Genomic DNA, 18493 nt, shown 5'->3' on the forward strand with positions numbered 1-18493 from the left:
TCGGATTTGGGGGATTTTAGCGCGCTTGTAGTGAAGCAGTGACACTGAGGGTGCTGCAACGCCCCCTGCTGCATCATAGAGGCTGTGCATGATTACAGAGACAAATGAAAAAATGAATGTGAAATTATGCAGAACTTTGTGAGGTATTTTTCTAATATTTTTTGAATCTTTTTCTGGCTTCGCTTTTAGCCAATTTACTGGTCGATCTACATCCCTACCCTCACCTATGGTCACGAGCTGTGGGTAATGACCGAAAGAACGAGATCGCGGATACAAGCGACAGAAATGGGTTTCCTCCGAAGGGTGGCTGGCCTATCACTTAGAGATAAGGTGAGAAGTTTGGCCATTCGGGAGGGGCTCAGAGTAGAGCCGCTGCTGCTCCACATCGAAAGGAGCCAGCTGAGGTGGTTTGGGCATCTGACAAGGATGCCTCTGGGCGCCTCCTGGGTGAGGTGTTTCAGGCATGTCACACGGGGAGGAGGCCCGGAGATTAAAAATCAAAAGTAAAAATAGGTCCCCTTTTTTATACTTTTACTTTATGCTGGAATCCACTGGAATGTCTGACCTCACTGACTCTACTCCTATTTAAAAAAAAGTTGAGCTATTATTCTCTCCTTATCCCTCCTGTCTAAACTTTAATTACCTTTACTTTTTTTTTCCATTTCAGACACTCTGGTTCCTGCAAAGTTCCAAGTTCTTCCTATGAGATGTTCCCTGCTAAGATGTCCATGTGTCACACCCAAATGGGCATCTTATAACTTCTAGTTTCTAAAGACAACATGTGAGTAAACTGCACCAAATTCTAATCCCTGTTGGTTTGATGGTGAACCAGGTGTTTTGTTTTTTATTTAGAGTTTAAACTGGTGTAATTTCTAAAGCAGCTGGTCTGCTGTAACACTCAGTTTTACCAGTCGGTGGCAGCACATTTAAAATGCGTTCAACAGTAGTATTAGTATTCAATTATGAATAAATAAAATATAACACTGCTGGAATAAACAGCTTTACAATCCTCAAACAAACAGCTGTAAAACATCTGTCATAGACCAGGTTAACCCACGGCTGTGTCTGACAAACACACAAATACCAAATTTTGAGGTTATAATAATTTAAAAATGTAAAAAAGATTATAGTGGTTAATTTTCTTATTTCTCTTACAATTAAATAATTAGTTAATGTGAATCCATTTTTTATTTCATCACAGCTACTGTTCGGTTTCTGTTTTAGTTCACGCTATAGACGCTCAGCACTTCACTTGAACGTTTCCGTGCACTTTATATACACTGAATGTTGCTTCTGTTGTGGTTTGATGCTTATTCTTTGTTTTCTGCAGTGAAATGGGGCGAGGATTGGTTAGCCACAACCAAACCGGAAGAAGTCAAATTTTCCATCTGCAACTTGGTGAAACCCACAGAACCACACGAGGAAAACAAATGTGAACAAAAGTTTATTAATCTGACATAACAATGTCAGCAAAGGCCAGAAAAACATAAATAATATATACAGCAGAAAAGTTACTGAGAACATAAAACATATGAATATATTTATGATTTTGCTGTTGATTTTGCATGAAAATACACTTAAACTCAAGTTGAAATTTAAGAATTGATTTTTAAATCACATTTGTCTAAATTAACAAGAAAAAGATGTCAAACATATAAAAATATTTTGAACATGTGGATGTCGTCTGGTCTGAGGTGCTGGGGGGACCAGTTAGAGACCAGCAGCTGGACGTCAGTGGTTGGACTGGTGGACTACTTCAGTAAAGAGTAGACGACGTCTGGCTCACGTTTAAAGTCTGAACACAAACACACACAGTTCAAACATCATGAAATATGATTACAAGCTTTGCAGTTCAACCAAAACTTTAATTTCCGCCTCTCTGCATCACACAGTTCAGATTTTACTGAGAACCACCTCAGACACAAATCACAGAGCTTCTGTACCGCCCACGCTGTAGCTACTTTCTGAAATTCACACTCTCACAATACATTCAGTGACGTTAAAAGTCAAATCTTTTGCTGCTTCCAGCTTCTCACAGAATATTTTTCAGACAAACAGCAATCCATAAAACCAGGAACCATGAAATATTGTTTCTGTTCACTACTGGATGTTGTTTTGATAGACTTGGGTACATATTTAGTTGTTGTCTTATCTGTGAATTGTGGCTTTGCTGCAAGATTTAGCCACATTTCATACAAAGACAGCGTGTGATAGACTGGATACCTCTCCAGAGTATACCTCATGAGGATACAACCCATTTTGGGTAAGCTCCAGCTCCCCACGTGACTAATTTAGATAAGCAGCTAAGAAAATGGGCAGATTGATGGGTCTAGCAAAATATTTCAAGAAAACATTGGACAGATTAGTTGTTTTGTTCTGCCGGCACAGAAACAGCATTGACTCTCTGTCTACGTGGGATGTTCACTGGGTGAGAGAGCAGTGAGGTTTCAGAGAGTAAAGGTGAGCAGTAGTGCACAGTGGTTGTGTAGCAGGGAAGTGAGGCGTGGGTGTGTAAATTCTGACCCAGTAAATTTCAAACTGAAAAAAAACTAGCACCTAAAATTTAACCTCAGCTACTGTGAGCTACAGATGTTGAGAAAAAAACGCTTCTACTGGATCAAAAGCTGCAGATAGATTTAAAAGAACATGCATTTATTGTAGCCAGTTAGTGCTAAACTTTCATAATATGGAAATGCAATAGTTAGTAACTACATAGTGTATGTGGCTTGCTACAGCTAATGCTCCAAAGGAAGTATATTGATAGAGACACACTGATATTGGCTTTAAGTTTGGCTGTAATTTATGGTATGATTGAATGGAAAACTGTCTGTCTTTCACTCTACAGGACAGGATAATAGATACACAATCTCCAAACTCTTCTTATTGCTTATTATGCTTATTTCCAGAGCAGCTTTGCAAGACTCAAAGTTAAACTTAAGGACCATCAATCATGTTCTGTTTGGAGTTCCATGTTTTTCTTGCTTCCCAGGGTAAAGATGATCATGAGAAAGACAGTGGATCAGCCCAAAACCACACAGGAGTAGCTTGTTAATGATCTGAAGGCAGTTAGGACCACATTCACCAAGAATGGTAAAATGGTAAATGGCCTGCATTTGTATAGCGCTTTTCTCGTCCCTAAGGACCCCAAAGCGCTTCACACTACATTCAGTCATCCACCCATTCACACACTGGTGATGACAAGCTACATTGTAGCCACAGCTGCCCTGGGGTGCACTGACAGAGGCGAGGCTGCCGGACATTGGCGCCACCGGGCCCTCTGACCACCACCAGTAGGCAAACATGGGGTTAGTATCTTGCCCAAGAATATTTGGCATGCAGCCAGGAGGCAGCCTGGGATCGAACCACCGACCTTCTGATTAGTGGCTGACCTGCCACCTGAGCTACAGACACCCCATTCACCCCATTCAGAACAACACTGGTAACACATTACACCAGGATGTATTTAACTCTTTCACAATCCACATGGTTCCCCTGCTCAAAAAGGCCAATGGTCAGGCTGTCTTAAGTTTACCAGTAAACACCGACATTTTTCAAAGAAGAAATAACCAAAATCAACTTTCTGGCATTAACTCAAGTTGCTGTGTTTGGAGGAAGAGAGTATGATCCAAAGAACACCATGGAGGTGGTAGCATTACAATTTGGGCCTGTTTCTGCTAAGGATACAGAACAACGTCAATGGATGCTACCCTCTAGAGCAACATCTAGGAAGCGAAGAGAACCTAGGAAGAGAATCTCTATGCCTGACCGATCTTCAACCAGAACACTGAAGATCGGTCAGGCATCGGCTTTCCAGCGTTTCAGTTACCCAAAACAAACAAGAAAGGCAAAAAAGGCATTGCTTAAGAAGAAGCATGTTAAGGTCATGGAGTGGCCTAGCTCAGTTCTATTAAAAATCTGAGGAGGGAGCTGATGTTTTGAGGTGAAGCCAAGAAAATTAAAGGATTTAGAGGGTTTCAGTAAAGATGAGTGGGTCAAAGTCCCTCCTGAGATGTGTGCAAACCTGGTGACTTATAACAAGTAATTGCCCATGCCAACAAGGATTTCTCCACCAAATGCTGAATCACGTTTTGATTGGGATCTAATACTTATTTCCTTCAATGACATGCCAATCCATTTATAACTTTAATAATATTAATTTGTCTATTCTTTTATTATTTTTGGTTGCCATGTATGGAAGAATGTGATAGAAAGAGGAACTTCTCTGTGTGTTTTTAGCTTTTAAGTTGATCATTTACTGTAACTGATGTCATATTCTTGTCTGACGCATGAAGGGGCAGAACCCTAATATATTAAAAGCATTCTGAAGTGTACTTTTGGGCGAAGATCTACGCTGATGTGTTGCAGTGTACATCTTCCCACGCGTATGTTCAATAAAATCATTGTTTGACTGAACTCATCTGGGCCAGTGTTGGTTTGTTCTTATCCTCAATATTTAGAATTCGGGACAATATTATGTCTCTCTCCGTTACAATGAAAACATAAAAAACATAGACTTTATTTAGTTGTAAGTGCGCAAACTTACAAATTTAACAGAGAATCAAATAAATATTTTCCCCACTGTACATTCTGTTTTATACTTTAAATGAATAGTAAAAACATTTTTATTTCTCAAATGATGATAAAACTGTTTGATATCCTGAGCTTGAGAAATGATTTGCTTAGCTTAGCTTAGCTTAGCTTAGCTTGAAGACAAGAACATAAAGAGTACCTGTTTTCCTTTTTGGTGTAACAGCTATTTGTCCATAATTGATGTCTTCAGTTCTCACTGCCGAATAGACTACAGCTGTGTCAGTCTCTGCAGGAAAAAAACCCCACACAAATAAACAAAAATTATATTTCAGGTACAGTAGTATTTTTATATAGTTCGATCATGCAGAGATTAAATTATATCTTCTGCAACTAGCTTCAGGTTTTCACAGTTTTTTTTCTTCTTTACACCTATGCTGAGAAACAAGAATTGATTGCATTGAACTTGTAGGTGTTTGTGTGAAAAACAAGATGCACAACCACAGAGATTGCACCTTCATCTCAGTGCAGTCTGACACACTTCACCACAGAGCACCAAACAAACAAGTTCTCACAGCATCAACACTGCTATTGGACAAACCAGAACTCACTGTGGTAAAAAGTCCCTTCAGCTTCAGGCTAGAATCATCAACAGGAAGTAGGTGCTGTGGTTAAACATGCAGAACTTGCTTCATTGCATTAAAGGACATTTGGTCTCTTCAGTCTGTTTCTTCAGACATGTTATGCTAACAACACATTCACCCTGTTAACAACTTGTTTGTGCCTAAACAAGCCAGCAAGCACATCTGGGCATTTTGCTCACATATTCAGTTATGCCCCAAAAAGTTGATTCTGTTCATCAGGGCGTAGCATTTTCAGTGGGAGAAGCATTTTGCCACTCATCCAAGTGGCTTCTTCAGTCTCAGCTGACTGCAGGTTTCCCCAACCTTATAAACGGTACATTTACATAATGACTTAATCTAGCCCACTGAATGAACAATGGTCTGTGAGGTCAGTTCCTTGATCATGACTGAAGAAGTTGGATGCGTTTATGTAGACGACAGTTTATGGACTTCCATTGGCTTAAAAGAGCAGTAGAGCTGAATATCATCAGCATAGAACTGGTAAGACACATCAGGGAACTGCCTAATTATTAGTCCTAAGGGTAACAGTCTGAACCCTGTGGGACCCCCACATGTCAGGTTCTCAGAGTGTGACATGAACTCATTTGCAAAAACACTGAAAGATCTGTTGGAAAGGTATGACTGAAACCACTTCAAAGCCAGACCGGACACATCGACTATGTCCTGGAGCCTGTTAATCAGGATGGTCAATGGTGTCAAAGGCAGATGTTAAGTCCAGCAAAACCATAACCGTGGATGCTCCAGAGTCAGCTGACAGCATAATGTCACTAGTGACCGTAATTAATGCGGTTTCTGTTGAGTGACATTTACAGAAACCAGACTGAAATTTGTCATACATTTCATGCATTTCTAAAAAAGCAGTAAGTTGATCTGCAACTGTTTTTTTGTTTTTTTTAGAATTTTTGACAGTAATGGGAGCTTAGAGATAGGCCTATTATTCTTAAACTGTATTAGATCCAAACTGCTCTTTATTAATATCGGCTCAACAACAGCATGCTTACAGATCCTAGGAACCACCCATGTTAAAAGAGAGACATTGCATATCTCTACAATAGAGGGGCCAATGACAGAGAGAACATTTTTAAACAGCCCAGTAGGTAGAATGTCATTTGGACAAGTGGTAATTCTCATTTCATCGAGCAAGAGTGAAAGGTCATGTATGGTCATTGGGTTAAACACTGACAGTAAATGAGGGGGAGGTGGACCAGAGACACAAACAGACGGTATTGAAGAACCAATGCTCATACGGATATCATTAACTTTATCCACAAAGAAGTTTAGAAAGTAATCACTCTCAGATATAGAGGACATGGGTACTGGGTGGACCAGGGGTAAAACAATAGAGTTTATGGTTTCGAACAGTACTTTGGAATTTCTCTTATTTGATGAGATCAACCAAGAAACATATCCTGATTCGGCTAAATTTATGGTTTTGTGCACAGAAACCTAACGTTCCCTAAGGTGGAGCCTGTGAACTTCAAGTTTAGTTGATTTCCACAGGTGTTTTGTTTTCCTACAGATTCTTTTGACTTTCTTATGTCAAATGTTTATCCACAGATGAGCTCTTTTCAGGGCAGCAATGACAGTTTTCAAAGGTGACTACACAGGATACAGCCTGGACAGAGTTCCAGGGCAACTTGTTACCTTGTGGGAACAATTTATCTTCTGTGCGCAAAAATAATTAGCTGGCTAATTATAATTTCTAAACTCCAGGTAACTAGCCAAATCACAAAAATGATTATAGGACTCAATATTCCCATTGGCTGTTTGCTAATTAGTAACTGTTAGCTTGCTACTTTACATTGTGAGTATAATTAACAGACCTGCTAACCGTTACTGCATTAGCATTCTCATTTTAGCCTATAGCTTAACTTCTGTCCACAAAAGAGAACCATGATGGAGACAAGGAAGAGCAGCTGTACCTCTCGGCTTTGTTCTGTTTTTCTTCTCTTTGATGATGATTTGTCCATAACTGACGTCTGTAGTTTTCACTGCTGAGTAAACGGCAGCTGGATCAGTCTCTACATAATAAAATACGCACAGAGGAAATCAGTGTAGGCAGAACAGCTGAAAGCAGAGCATTTAAATACAAATACTACTGTAGAAATCTTCACTAAAAAAACTGGTTCATTTTCAATTCAAACAACAGAAGTTAAAAGTCACCTTTACTTTAACAACTTGACTGCACATTGACAGAAGGACTGTATCTGGTGAGGTTGCCACAAAAACAACAAAATATAAAAAAAATTCTTGTTCTGTTTTTAAATTCAACACCTAAATCTAACACCATCTAAGGTGACACTTCTTTTTCATCTCATACAGGATGCTGTATGAGATGATTAGATTTAGACAAATAAATGTGAATGTTTATTACTGTCAATAATTTCAGTGAAATTGTAATAAAGTAATTTCAAATTTCGAATCAGTAAAATGTTTGTTTTCTTGTCACAGCTATACACATTTTTCTGACCATCTCTCAGATGCTTCATAAAGCTTTCAGTCATATATATATATAAATCAGTTAATCACAGTCAGAAACAATCAGCAAACTAACACCAAGTGAAACTCTTGGAGAGGTAAAGGTCAGAGAACATGTCATGGGGTTTTGAATTTTGTGAGTTAGATATTTATTGTAGCTTTGTAAAGTAAACTATGTTCTTTAAGTCTTTTAGTATACTTTTGAGTATAATATTATTTTCAAGTTAATCTGAATTTTTTGATATCTATGTTTCTAGTTCTTTGTTAATTAAATAGTGTTAGTTCCATTTCATGTCCACTGTCTCTTAGCGTATCTGTGTTTGTTTACTGTTGATCTGTGTCTAGTGTGAATCTAGTTTGGTGGTTTTAGTGTCAGTTTCCTGTTTTATTTGCAAACCTTTTGTCTTGTGTGTGTTGTGTTCAGTTTGTTTCTCCCTGTCAGATTACTTAGATTCAGTTCACCTGTGTCTCATTTTGCTCCCAGGTGTGTCCTGATCTCTCTTCTGTGTATTTATATACTGTCTTCCCTCTAGTCATTGCCATATCACACTGTTACCATCATTCTATTACTGTCATACTGTTTCAGTTGTTTCTGTTGTTTAAGGTCTATACTCTACAGAATACTACAGCGAAGTCAAATTAGATGATATCACACCCTCAATTCGAGAAGAATAAAGGAGAAATGCCAGGACTGCAGTTCCTCTAATGTCCACAGCAAAATACTGTTTTGGTTTTTGTTTCTTTTGATTTATCTTTTCATAACAATTGAAAAGAGTATGCGTATGTGTGTGTATTTGAACCTCTGAAATTATTTGTGATTTTTACTTATTTGATTCTTTTTATTTTAATTACAGCTATTAAAATGTTATTATGCACTAAAGTCTGCATTATTAGACCTATAGCTGTTAGAGGGCTGCTGTGCATCACCTCAGCTAATTAGTCATTCAACTAGAAATCTGAATCATATTTATAGAGTTAGAGCCTTTTGGAGCATTATTAATGGAGTTATCTGATCAGGAATCAGGCTGCTGTTGATCCAAAAAGTTGTTTTACAGTTTTGATGAAAGTTCTAGGATTTTATTTGCATGCTAGTATTCGGATCTAATAAAAACACGTTTTAAGCAATTAATCAAAAAGAAATTACCTCTGTTTTGCTTGGTTGGCTGTTTACAATGTGATATTTTAACATCACTGTATGCGATAGCATCTTCTGCATCTTCGTTTTGTTCAACTGAAATGATCCATATTTATCAGCAAAATAATTAGTATGAATTCTGTAATTCTGTAATTGAATTTTAAATGTAAGAAAAAATAAATGGATTTCGAAATTTGTAACAAATTGTCAAATTAGTCTAAATACAAAACAAATTTAACAACCTTCCCTAAAACGAAATCACACATGTAAAATCCAGACGTCCAAGTCTCACCTTCAGGTTTCCTGTGAACACATCGTCTCACCAGCAGAACCAGTAACACCAGTAGAACCACAACACACACTGATCCAACACATGACAACACAGAGAGGGAGAGTGATGGAGGAAGAGTGATGGCGGTGGAACCTGGTGGAGGTGTGGTGGTGTTTCTCTCTAAAATAAAGCAAACACAGTCATTAAGTTGTCGTCACATTGTGAATGTTGAAAGCTGCAGAAACACAGACAGGTGAGTGTGTCACCTGTGACAGTGATCCAGCTGGATGGAGACTCTCCATGATCGCTGATGTCACACTTGTAGAGGCCTTCATCAGACCTGGAAACATGCTGGATGGTCATGTGACCTGTAGGCTGCTTCCTGATGAGGGAGCCATCTTTATAGAAAGCAGCTGGGAGGTTGGAGGGAGTGGTCTTTGTTTTACAGAGCAGAGTGACGTCATCTCCCTCCATCACAGGGAGGACAGGACTCTGCAGGATCACTGATCCACCTCAACACAGAGACAAACTACAGCATTTCATCCATTTACACACAGCTTCATCAACACTAACTCCACACACTCAGCTTACCAGTGACTGTCAGGTTAACCATGTTACTGATGGGACCCTCTCTGGACTCACACCAGTAAACTCCACTGTCAGAATGGAAAATGTAGCTCATGTTACACGAAGAACCAGCTGGTTTCCCCCACCCATCTTTGCACTGAGTCCTCTGCCGTGTGCTTGTGTTTCTCCTCAGAGTCCATCCAGCAGAGCTGTCGTCCTCCTCACAGCTCAGAGACACAAAGTCTCCTTCAAAGAATTGAGAGCTGCTGGGACTCACAGTCAGACGAGCTGTGAGGGTTAAAATGAAAAACTGATGATCTGTTTACTTTTTTCAAAACCAACACAGTGACCTAAAAATGGTTTAACCCTTCATTTCCTCAGTTTTTCCTCAGTTAGTTGCACGTAAGTAGCTGTAAGTAATCTCGGCGCTACAGCTTTAGAGCTGCTGTTTGACTGATGCAGAGTAAAGTAGTCGTGGTAAGCCAGTCACATGACCATTTAAAGACAAAGATAAATACGTTTATAAATTGTGTTGATAGGCCACGTAAAACCAGAGTCATGATAAACAATATATACGTGGCGGTTTTTGTCACGTTTACTGTCTAAGGACAGCGCAGCGAGCACTCTCTGCTTATGAGCAAAAAAAAAAAAAAGTTTTGTGTTGTGTGTCAGAACAATAAGGCGACTCCTGTCTCCGGGTAGAAACAGGTGCTGCTGTCAGACCTGCAGGTATCAGGCTGTGATGTTCTCCTTTATAGTGGACAGAAATTTGTTTTTTGGAGTGGTACAAATAATTTGTGTGGCATCTTATTGAATGCAGAACAGCTAATTGTTCTGTAAATAGTTGGAAATGGTTATTTAAAAAATCAAGGTAAAGGGTAAATGGATGCAAATAACTTTGTTGTTTGCAAAACTTGTGCATAGGATTTTAAAATTGACAATTTATATTTGCATTTAAAGTTATGAAATATGATTCATTAAACATGTTTGTGGTTGTTACAGTAAAAATACTTACATACTTACATACTTAAATACTTTTTCTACTCTGATTTTATGTTTTTTGTAATTTGTAATTATATCAATTGTGTTAATACAGTATGTCAAAATGAAAACATAACTGTAAATTCAGACACGTGAATGAAGGTTGTGCTGAAAAGGATGAAACCAAACAAGGTAAAGTAAAAGTAAATAGTTTTTAAAGGTAAAATGTGGACCAAAAGTAGTTAAAAATGGCCAATTATAACCTTAGGGTTAAATTTTTTTGAAAGTAACGCAATAGTTACTTTTCAAGTAATTAATTACTTTTAGAATCTTATAACTCAGTTACTTTTTTGAAGAAGTAACTACTAACTATAACTAATTACCTTTTCAAACCTGGCCCAACACTGGTGAGCATTAATCAGGTTTAAACTGTGACAGAAGAAGGTTACTGACCTTGGTTTGTTGTGCAGCTCAGCAGTGAGATCAGAACTAAAGAGAAATGACACTCAGGTTGATTTGAGGTGAACATAAAGAACAACTCCACAAAAATATTAATAATGGATTGAATTTATATAGCGCTTTTCAAGGCACCCAAAGCACTTTACAATGCCACTATTCATTCACTCTCACATTCACACACTGGTGGAGGCTGGGGCAGACTGACAGAAGTGCCATTGGCCCCTCTGGCCAACACCAGTAGGTGGTAGGTGAAGTGTCTTGCCCAAGGACACAACGACCAGGACAGAGAGCCCGGGGATCGAACCGATGCGCTTCCCAACCCCCTGAGCCACGGTCGCCCCACAAAGACTCATCTCTCTCTGCTATATCTGCTCATTTTATACATGATCACAGCAACATGTTTAAAATAATTTGGTTGAAGATCCATGTTTCCTAATAATGTATCTAATTTAGTGTTGAGGGAGAGCTGGAGTCTATCCCAGCTCTTATAAGGTGAGTACAGATCATCAGTCCATCACAGACTAACATTCACACCAGTTTAGAATCACCAGTTAACCAAACATGTCTCTGGACTGTGGAAGAAACTTACAGACACTGACCACCTCACCTCTGTGACACCTGTTAGACATAATTTACTGACCTTTTATTTTTATTATCATTTCACATCCACACATTTCTAGAAGACTTATTTTATGTTTGTTACTGTCTGACTGAGTGGAGTTCAGACATTTCAAACCCATCATGTTGTTTTTTAATATAAAAAAACAACTCTTATAATTATGAGCAATGAGCACATTGTGAGTATTTACAAAATATCCATTACATTTAAATAACACAGTAAAGTCATGTGTCCACTGTGCAGCTGTGTTGATATAATGAGTGAATGATTTGATCTTTTCACTGCCTGCTGTGTTTCCTCGACTCCTGAGCAAAGATAAAGAGTCAGTTCAGACCTGCAGTTGGTCCTCGTGGTGTTTTGAACTTGAATTCAGCCTGATTTGTTTTTCATGTCTTCTCCTCCATCATCAGTTATCAGGAGAGCAGACAGTCAAAGTACAAGAATTCAAACAAACACAGAGATTCTACTTACAGAGCAGACACAGCACAGATGTTTCCTTCATCGTCCTTCTCACTCATTTGAGCTTTTTTTCATTTCTGTCACTGACACCAAGTAAAGCCCGCCCTCTTCCTCTGAGCACCAGCTTTTTATTGGTTCAAACACAGACTAAAATTCTTCATTGTCTAAATATACAAGTCAAATGATTTAAAAATATTTTCAATAAGGAGAGGTCACTTGGATCTGAACATGACTAATTGAGATAGAGAAATTAAAGTATTGTGTGATTAGACTCCATCATGGCAGACGAGAATCAGTGTCACGATTTAGGACAGGACGCCCCTGGAGTCTAAACGCTCATGGTGGTGAAGATGAAGACTGAGGCTTGAATCGATCTTGTGCTGAGGTGTCTGAGGTGGAGAGAAGGTGGGTTGCGCGAAAGAGAGTCTGACACGGAGAATGACAGAGGGCACAGATTTAAACTACACAAAGCTGAGACTGATTGGCTTAAAGAAGGCGGGCAAGAAGCTGATTGGACAACAGTAATAATATCAGTATTGAGATTGACAGTGTGGGAAAGTAGCAGTTATGTAAAGAACAGAAATGCAGCCGAACACTCATGAAAAGAGGCTGATGAGTGACTACAAACTATCCTTATTGAACACATTCATCCTTAATGAAGTTACACATAAACTTCATATGTAGACACATTCATAACACATTCGAGGCTTTTTTCCCCCTAAAAAACTTTAAAATAAAGAATTCATCAGTTCACCCACATGAAAAGAAAAATCCGAAAAAAATAATCATATGTCTAAATTACATCCATGTAGTTACGTCCCCCTCAGTGAGAGAGGCAGATATGAGCTGAAACACAGGAATCAAACCAGGGACGCTGCTGTTATGGAGCTGAACTGGAACCATTCAGACACTGAGGCCCTCTGAACACATTTTAATTACAGCTGTGCAGAGACACACTGATGACTGACTGGAACACTATGATTCACATTTACATTAACACCATCCTCACACATGTTCATATATGGACACTAGAGGGAGATGTTGGACTTTAAACACTAACATGGATACAAGCTGATCATCAGTGATTCAACAGTTTTTATTTAAAAAACAAAAATCAAAGAAACAATGTTCTCTGACAACTTTTGAGATTGACTGGCCTTCTGGATGTTTCCTGTTTTACTTTTAATATAAAATAAAGAAGGCACATTTCCAGAGTACAGTGAACATATTTACCCACATTCAGGAGTAAAATGTACTTTCTGTTTGCAGTCCGTCCTCTTATGATCAACACAACACCAGTAACGTTAATATTAACTCAACGTTTCGCCTCAACAGTTTCTGGTGTTTGTTGTCTTTCAGTGTCAAGTCATTACATTTTTAATATATTAAAAATGTAATAATTAAACTTGAGAGACCAGTTGCTGTGAGCTAACTAATTAAATATTATAACTAACTAACTACTATTGTTGCTTTTTTTTTTCAATCACGATAATCTCATTAGTAACAATTGTGTCAAAAGGCAGTGCAGGAAAACTTAGGAACATATGAAACTCACTACTTTCTGTACTGTACTACTTTTATAAGGTCAAAGGTCAAACCTAAAAAAATGTATGTTGTGGTAAACATCTAGTTTACATTAAAGTGTTACATGAATGGTGACATCACTTAAATTTATCCACGGTAGCTTCCAAGCAGATTTTCACTCTGTGCACGCTCCTCTATGTTGTTTCTTTTATAACAGTGGTGGGGAACTCCAGGCCTCAAGGGCCTGTTTCCTGCAAGTTTTAGATCTCATCCTGGGTCAACACACCTGAATCAAATGAGTAGTTCATTACCAGGCCTCTGGAGAACTTCAAGAAATGCTGAGGAGGTCATTTAGCCATTTGAATCAGCTGTAATGGATCACGGACACATCTAAAACCTGCAGGACACCGGGCCTCGAGTTTTCCCAGTCCTGTTTTATAACAATAGACTCATCTCCAAGTCTGCTTCACTTAATCAGACTCAGGACTATTAGTGTTATTCTTGGTAACGTCCCTTCTTCCTGTCAGATCAGTATTTATTTATTTATTTTATGTGGTTTGATTCCAGCTCAGATAAAACGTGCAGTTCAACAGGTCAGAAAAATATTTCACAGCAACCTGAACAATAAAGACTAAAACACTCAGTATTAATGTATGCAAAGCTTTATTAACAAGATACAAACAAAAAAAAACATAAAAAGTAAAATAAATAACAATATGGGACCAACACGTTACATGTTTAAACTGCAGTGACGGGCTGAAGTGTGTCCTTCATGGAAGGAAAAGTAAAGTAGATCAGACAGGAAATGTCTAATTCTGCAGCTACTTGGAAAATATTTCTCTCTTTGGTTTCATAACACTATCTATTGATAACATATTTATGCCAATCTCACAGGAATAAACTCGTATTTTTGCACTAACAAGGCGACTCCCAAAAGCTATAAGCTGGTGTGAAGTGTGTGCTTAAAAAACGGAGGAAACTGGACAAAAGAAGAGTCACGTCCTTAAGAAATAGGAAGAAATCCAGCAAAGACCTGACACAGAATGTCAGCGATACATCTGGTCCTTCAGTTGATTCATCTACTGTTCACTGAAGCTTCATCAGAAATGGTCTCAGGGGAAGGCTGGAGGCTTTTAAGAGACCAATTTAAAGGAAACAGGCAGAATATGAGTATGTCAAATTACATAAGGACTGCACTACAAATCAGTGAAACGGGTTTGATGGAGTGATGAATCCATATATAAAATTTTTCTTTTAAATCATCATCAATACATTCAGAGGTCGTCAGTGGAGAGGTACAACAGTGACTCTACAGCCATCTGTAACACATGAAGAAGGCTCTGTCATGGTTCAGGCTGCACTTCAGCCAGTGGTGATCTTTTCAAAAATGATGGAATTATGAATGTTGAAAAGATTTTGGTCCACCGGGAAGAATCTGATTGGCAACCGTTTCTTTTTTCAGCAGGACAGTGATTCCAAACTCACTGACCGTGTAGTAGAAGCATAACTGGAGAGAAAAACACACTGTGGAAACTATGAGTCATGGATCGGCCTCCCCAGTACCCAGACATCAACATTATTGACGTAGTGTGGGGTCATCTTGACAGAGAACGGAAAAAAAGGCAGAAACATCCAAAGAAGAGCTTTGGATATCCTGGAGAACTATTCCTGAAGACTGCTTAAAGAAATTAGCTGACTAAGCGAGTTCAGTGTGTACTGAAGAAAAAAGGCAGTTATGCTAAATATTGACTTTCAGCTTATTAGATCTGTACAAACTCTGGTTTTACCTTATCTATTGTATATATGCTTGTTGTAATAAACAGTTGCGAGTACTACTGCTACTGCATTAAAGAAATGAGAGTTGGTTTAGGATGTTGTGCAGTACTGTTCTGCTACTACTGCTAAAAATGATAATTAGTTACAATTTTACAAAACATGTGACATGTGTAATGTGACAACACATTAAAGTGTAAAAATGCCCACAACATGTAACAAATGCTGTAGGCTTTACAATATGTAAACATATTCTAATAGGCAGCATCTGATCTTATTAACTTACTGAATACAAATGATTTTTATCCTTGCTAGGTGTCATCACTTGGAGTCTAATCTCAGAGATCTTTAAGAATATAGGAGTTTTGAAAATCTTTGATAGTCTCAGGCTGACAGTTCAGCTATGTCTTCTTCTTGGGTTGTTTATTTCTTTGGATTTTGGACTTTCTTCCTAATATTTTGCCTTCACTGTCATTTAAAAAGCTCTGAGACATTTCACACATGCTGCAGTTCATATGTACGAATCCTGACTCTGTTGTTTTTTACGTTTTTTGTAGATCACAAAACGAACAAGAGCAGCAACAGCAATAACAACAGCCACAGCAAAAACAGTCAGACCGACGATCAGTCCAACAGATCCACCCTCCTCCTTCCCTCCAGCCTCCTTCTCTCCTGCCTCCTTCCCTCCATCCTCTGTGCCTCCTCCTGTCTGACCTGCAGGTGAGAAACAGGTGTGAGGTGTCAGCTGTCAGGTAGGTGATGAGTGAAGAACAGAACAGAATCCATTTCCTCTTCAAACTGCTGTCAGACATTATCTACTGCACTCTGATCACATCACTCAGACCAGCTGCTTTCTACAAAGTCTCATCAACAACATCTTTAGAAACAAACATCAACAACCAGGAAGCAGCTTCACCTCTGATCACACACACACTCAACTCTAATCACTCACCTGGAGGATCAACATGAAGGTTGACGACGGTGATGGGGTCGGTCTTCAGATGAGCTCTCTTCCTGCGGATTCTTTCTCTCTGAAAGACGCGACACTCGTATGTTCCAGTGTCATTACTTGTCACATTCTTCAGAATCAAAGACACGTCTCCAGCCTTCATCTGTCTGTCCTGCAGATCCACCCGGTTCTTAAAAGATGCATGCTGGTTTTCTGGATCCAACTGCTCATTTCTGTACAAAAGCACATATTCTGTCTCCAGGTCAGCTCTGCTCCACTCTACAACTATGATGTTGTTGCTGTTTGGAGCTCGACATGTCAGAGTGACGTTCTGTCCAGATGCAGCTGTGAGGTTTTTCTGATCTGAAAGTGGAAACAACACAGAGCAGAGAGGTTAAAGGTCAAAGTACAACTGTTCACTTTTACAGCAGCCAATCAGAGTAAATGTATGTAAACAAGACTGAAAGTACTAAGCATTCACACAGGTTTGACAATCTGAATTGATTCAGGTACCATTCCTTATTTTGGTGCTGTGACGTGAGTGTTGCTTGTTGCAGCAGCAAATGTGCAGTTTTATTTACTCTTGCTGTCTTATTAACAATTAACTTAATGTAATAAATTAATGTTCATGATGCTTGTTTTTACTAAACTGCATTGTTTATACGCTACATCTGATGGCAGTAACTGGATCAGTGAGTGTGACCTGTTACCACTGGGAGGATAAAGAGGAGACACTGAGGCTGCAGCACATGAGCTCAGTGAAAACAGGAGAAAATAGGAGTTTGTGGAAAACATTTTAAAAGACTTCAGACGGTTAAAGCAATGCTGTCTGAAACATTATCTACAGTAAATAATGAGCTTGTTATGAATAGAATGATCTGTCTTGTTAAAACATTTATACAGTGAAACGTGCTGATAATAAGTGAACATAATGTGTGAGAGAAAGCAGCCTCTCATTATAAGACACTGAGTCTCTGCATGCTGCCTTTATGGAGCTACAGCTGTTTGTATACACTGAACAAAAAGCTTTGTAGCTGTATACTGACTCCTGACACTACAACACACACTGACACACACATTACACTTCTTTGTCTCTGTGCTGGAAACAACACTGCTGACCAAGCGGTTAAATCCACTGACACCACCAAACCTCGTGATGCCGTCACACAAGCAGACGCTCAGAAACTAATTTTTTGGGAAGTAACTTGTAAACCAGACTGATGTTTATTCCTCTTTATCTCAGAGGGAAACACTGTTTGGTTTATAAACCTCACCTGCAGAGACAAACACGAAGACACCAACAAACAGCAAAGTCGAGCAGAGCGACGCAGTTACAGGAAACATTTCCGTGTTTTTGTTTCTGCTGATCTGACTCTTAGTTTGTTCTAAAAGTCCGAGTCTGTTGGTATTTTCAGTTAATAACAAAACTAAAGTTGTAAAACTGCCTACATGAGGTTAACTTTGAGGTTTAAATAAAGCTGAAACATTTGTTTTTCAGCCACTCGTTCAAACGCGACACTTTCGATGTCTTAAGGAAGTCGCATTACAGTGACGTCTATTACGCTGCGCTGTAGGACGACCATGAATAAGTGCGTCATAACCAAAGCGGTGAAATCTAAAGCAGGTCTGAGTGTTTAACAGGTTCAGTTCTTGAATGATCTCCACAGAACAACACAAACATAACCTCATCATCAATCATCAGCCAAAGGACTTCAAAATGACGTCACTGTATAAAATGTATATTGTACTATGGAGGAGGCAGCATTTAGCTGTAGCCTTCATAAAACCACAGCTGATCTGGAGAACTTTGTCCACCACCTGCAGCTGCTGCAGCAATTCAGGTAAATCACATGACTGTAATCAGAGTAGAGGAGAGTAACTGAGTACATTTGCTTTTCATGATTGTGGTGATTTCCTTCTTTTTTATTGTACAGATAAAGTCTGACATCTTTTGGTTCTTCAGATGATAAAACACATTGAATATGATGTGTTTTCACAGATTAAACCAGCCAACAGTAAATATGATGGTTCACAGTAACTCCACATGAAATTAATCTATAACCAGTAAAGTGAAGCTTTAATCCAGGTTCAGATGGATTAAAATTGA

At 38.8% G+C, this 18493-nt stretch overlaps 1 protein-coding gene, 1 long non-coding RNA gene and 1 pseudogene across 3 annotated transcripts; all 3 read right to left on the reverse strand.

Moving 5' to 3' along the window:
- Nucleotides 1-1628: 1628 nt before the first annotated feature.
- Nucleotides 1629-7161, reverse strand: LOC148103488 (uncharacterized). The gene is made up of 3 exons (XR_015718603.1): nucleotides 7094-7161; nucleotides 4730-4816; nucleotides 1629-1795 (listed from the first exon to the last, which is right to left on the reverse strand). It is a non-coding gene; the product is annotated as an uncharacterized LOC148103488 (long non-coding RNA).
- A 1870-nt stretch (nucleotides 7162-9031) lies between these two features.
- Nucleotides 9032-12256, reverse strand: LOC118455915 (Fc receptor-like protein 5). The gene is made up of 5 exons (XM_087838121.1): nucleotides 12153-12256; nucleotides 11057-11092; nucleotides 9647-9910; nucleotides 9322-9567; nucleotides 9032-9087 (listed from the first exon to the last, which is right to left on the reverse strand). Exons 1-5 carry the CDS (start codon nucleotides 12181-12183, stop codon nucleotides 9032-9034), a joined length of 633 nt encoding a protein of 210 aa, XP_087694247.1. The 5' UTR covers nucleotides 12184-12256.
- Nucleotides 12257-14424: 2168 nt separating this feature from the next.
- Nucleotides 14425-17929, reverse strand: LOC148103489 (coxsackievirus and adenovirus receptor-like; annotated as a pseudogene). Its single transcript, XR_015718574.1, has 3 exons — nucleotides 17661-17929; nucleotides 16390-16749; nucleotides 14425-16151 (listed from the first exon to the last, which is right to left on the reverse strand). The product of XR_015718574.1 is annotated as a coxsackievirus and adenovirus receptor-like (transcript).
- Nucleotides 17930-18493: the final 564 nt, after the last annotated feature.

Source organism: Neolamprologus brichardi, chromosome 3, assembly GCF_056152115.1.
Source record: "Neolamprologus brichardi isolate AB-2024 chromosome 3, ASM5615211v1, whole genome shotgun sequence".
NCBI lineage: Eukaryota > Metazoa > Chordata > Actinopteri > Cichliformes > Cichlidae > Neolamprologus > Neolamprologus brichardi.

Coding starts and splice junctions, on each gene's coding strand:
- LOC118455915 (XM_087838121.1), bottom strand. CDS start 12,183: ATGAAGGAAACATCTGTGCTGTGTCTGCTCT. Junction 9,911..11,056: donor GAGCTGCACAACAAACCAAG/GTCAGTAACCTT, acceptor TAACCCTCACAG/CTCGTCTGACTGTGAGTCCC. Junction 9,568..9,646: donor GGTTAACCTGACAGTCACTG/GTAAGCTGAGTG, acceptor CTCTGTGTTGAG/GTGGATCAGTGATCCTGCAG.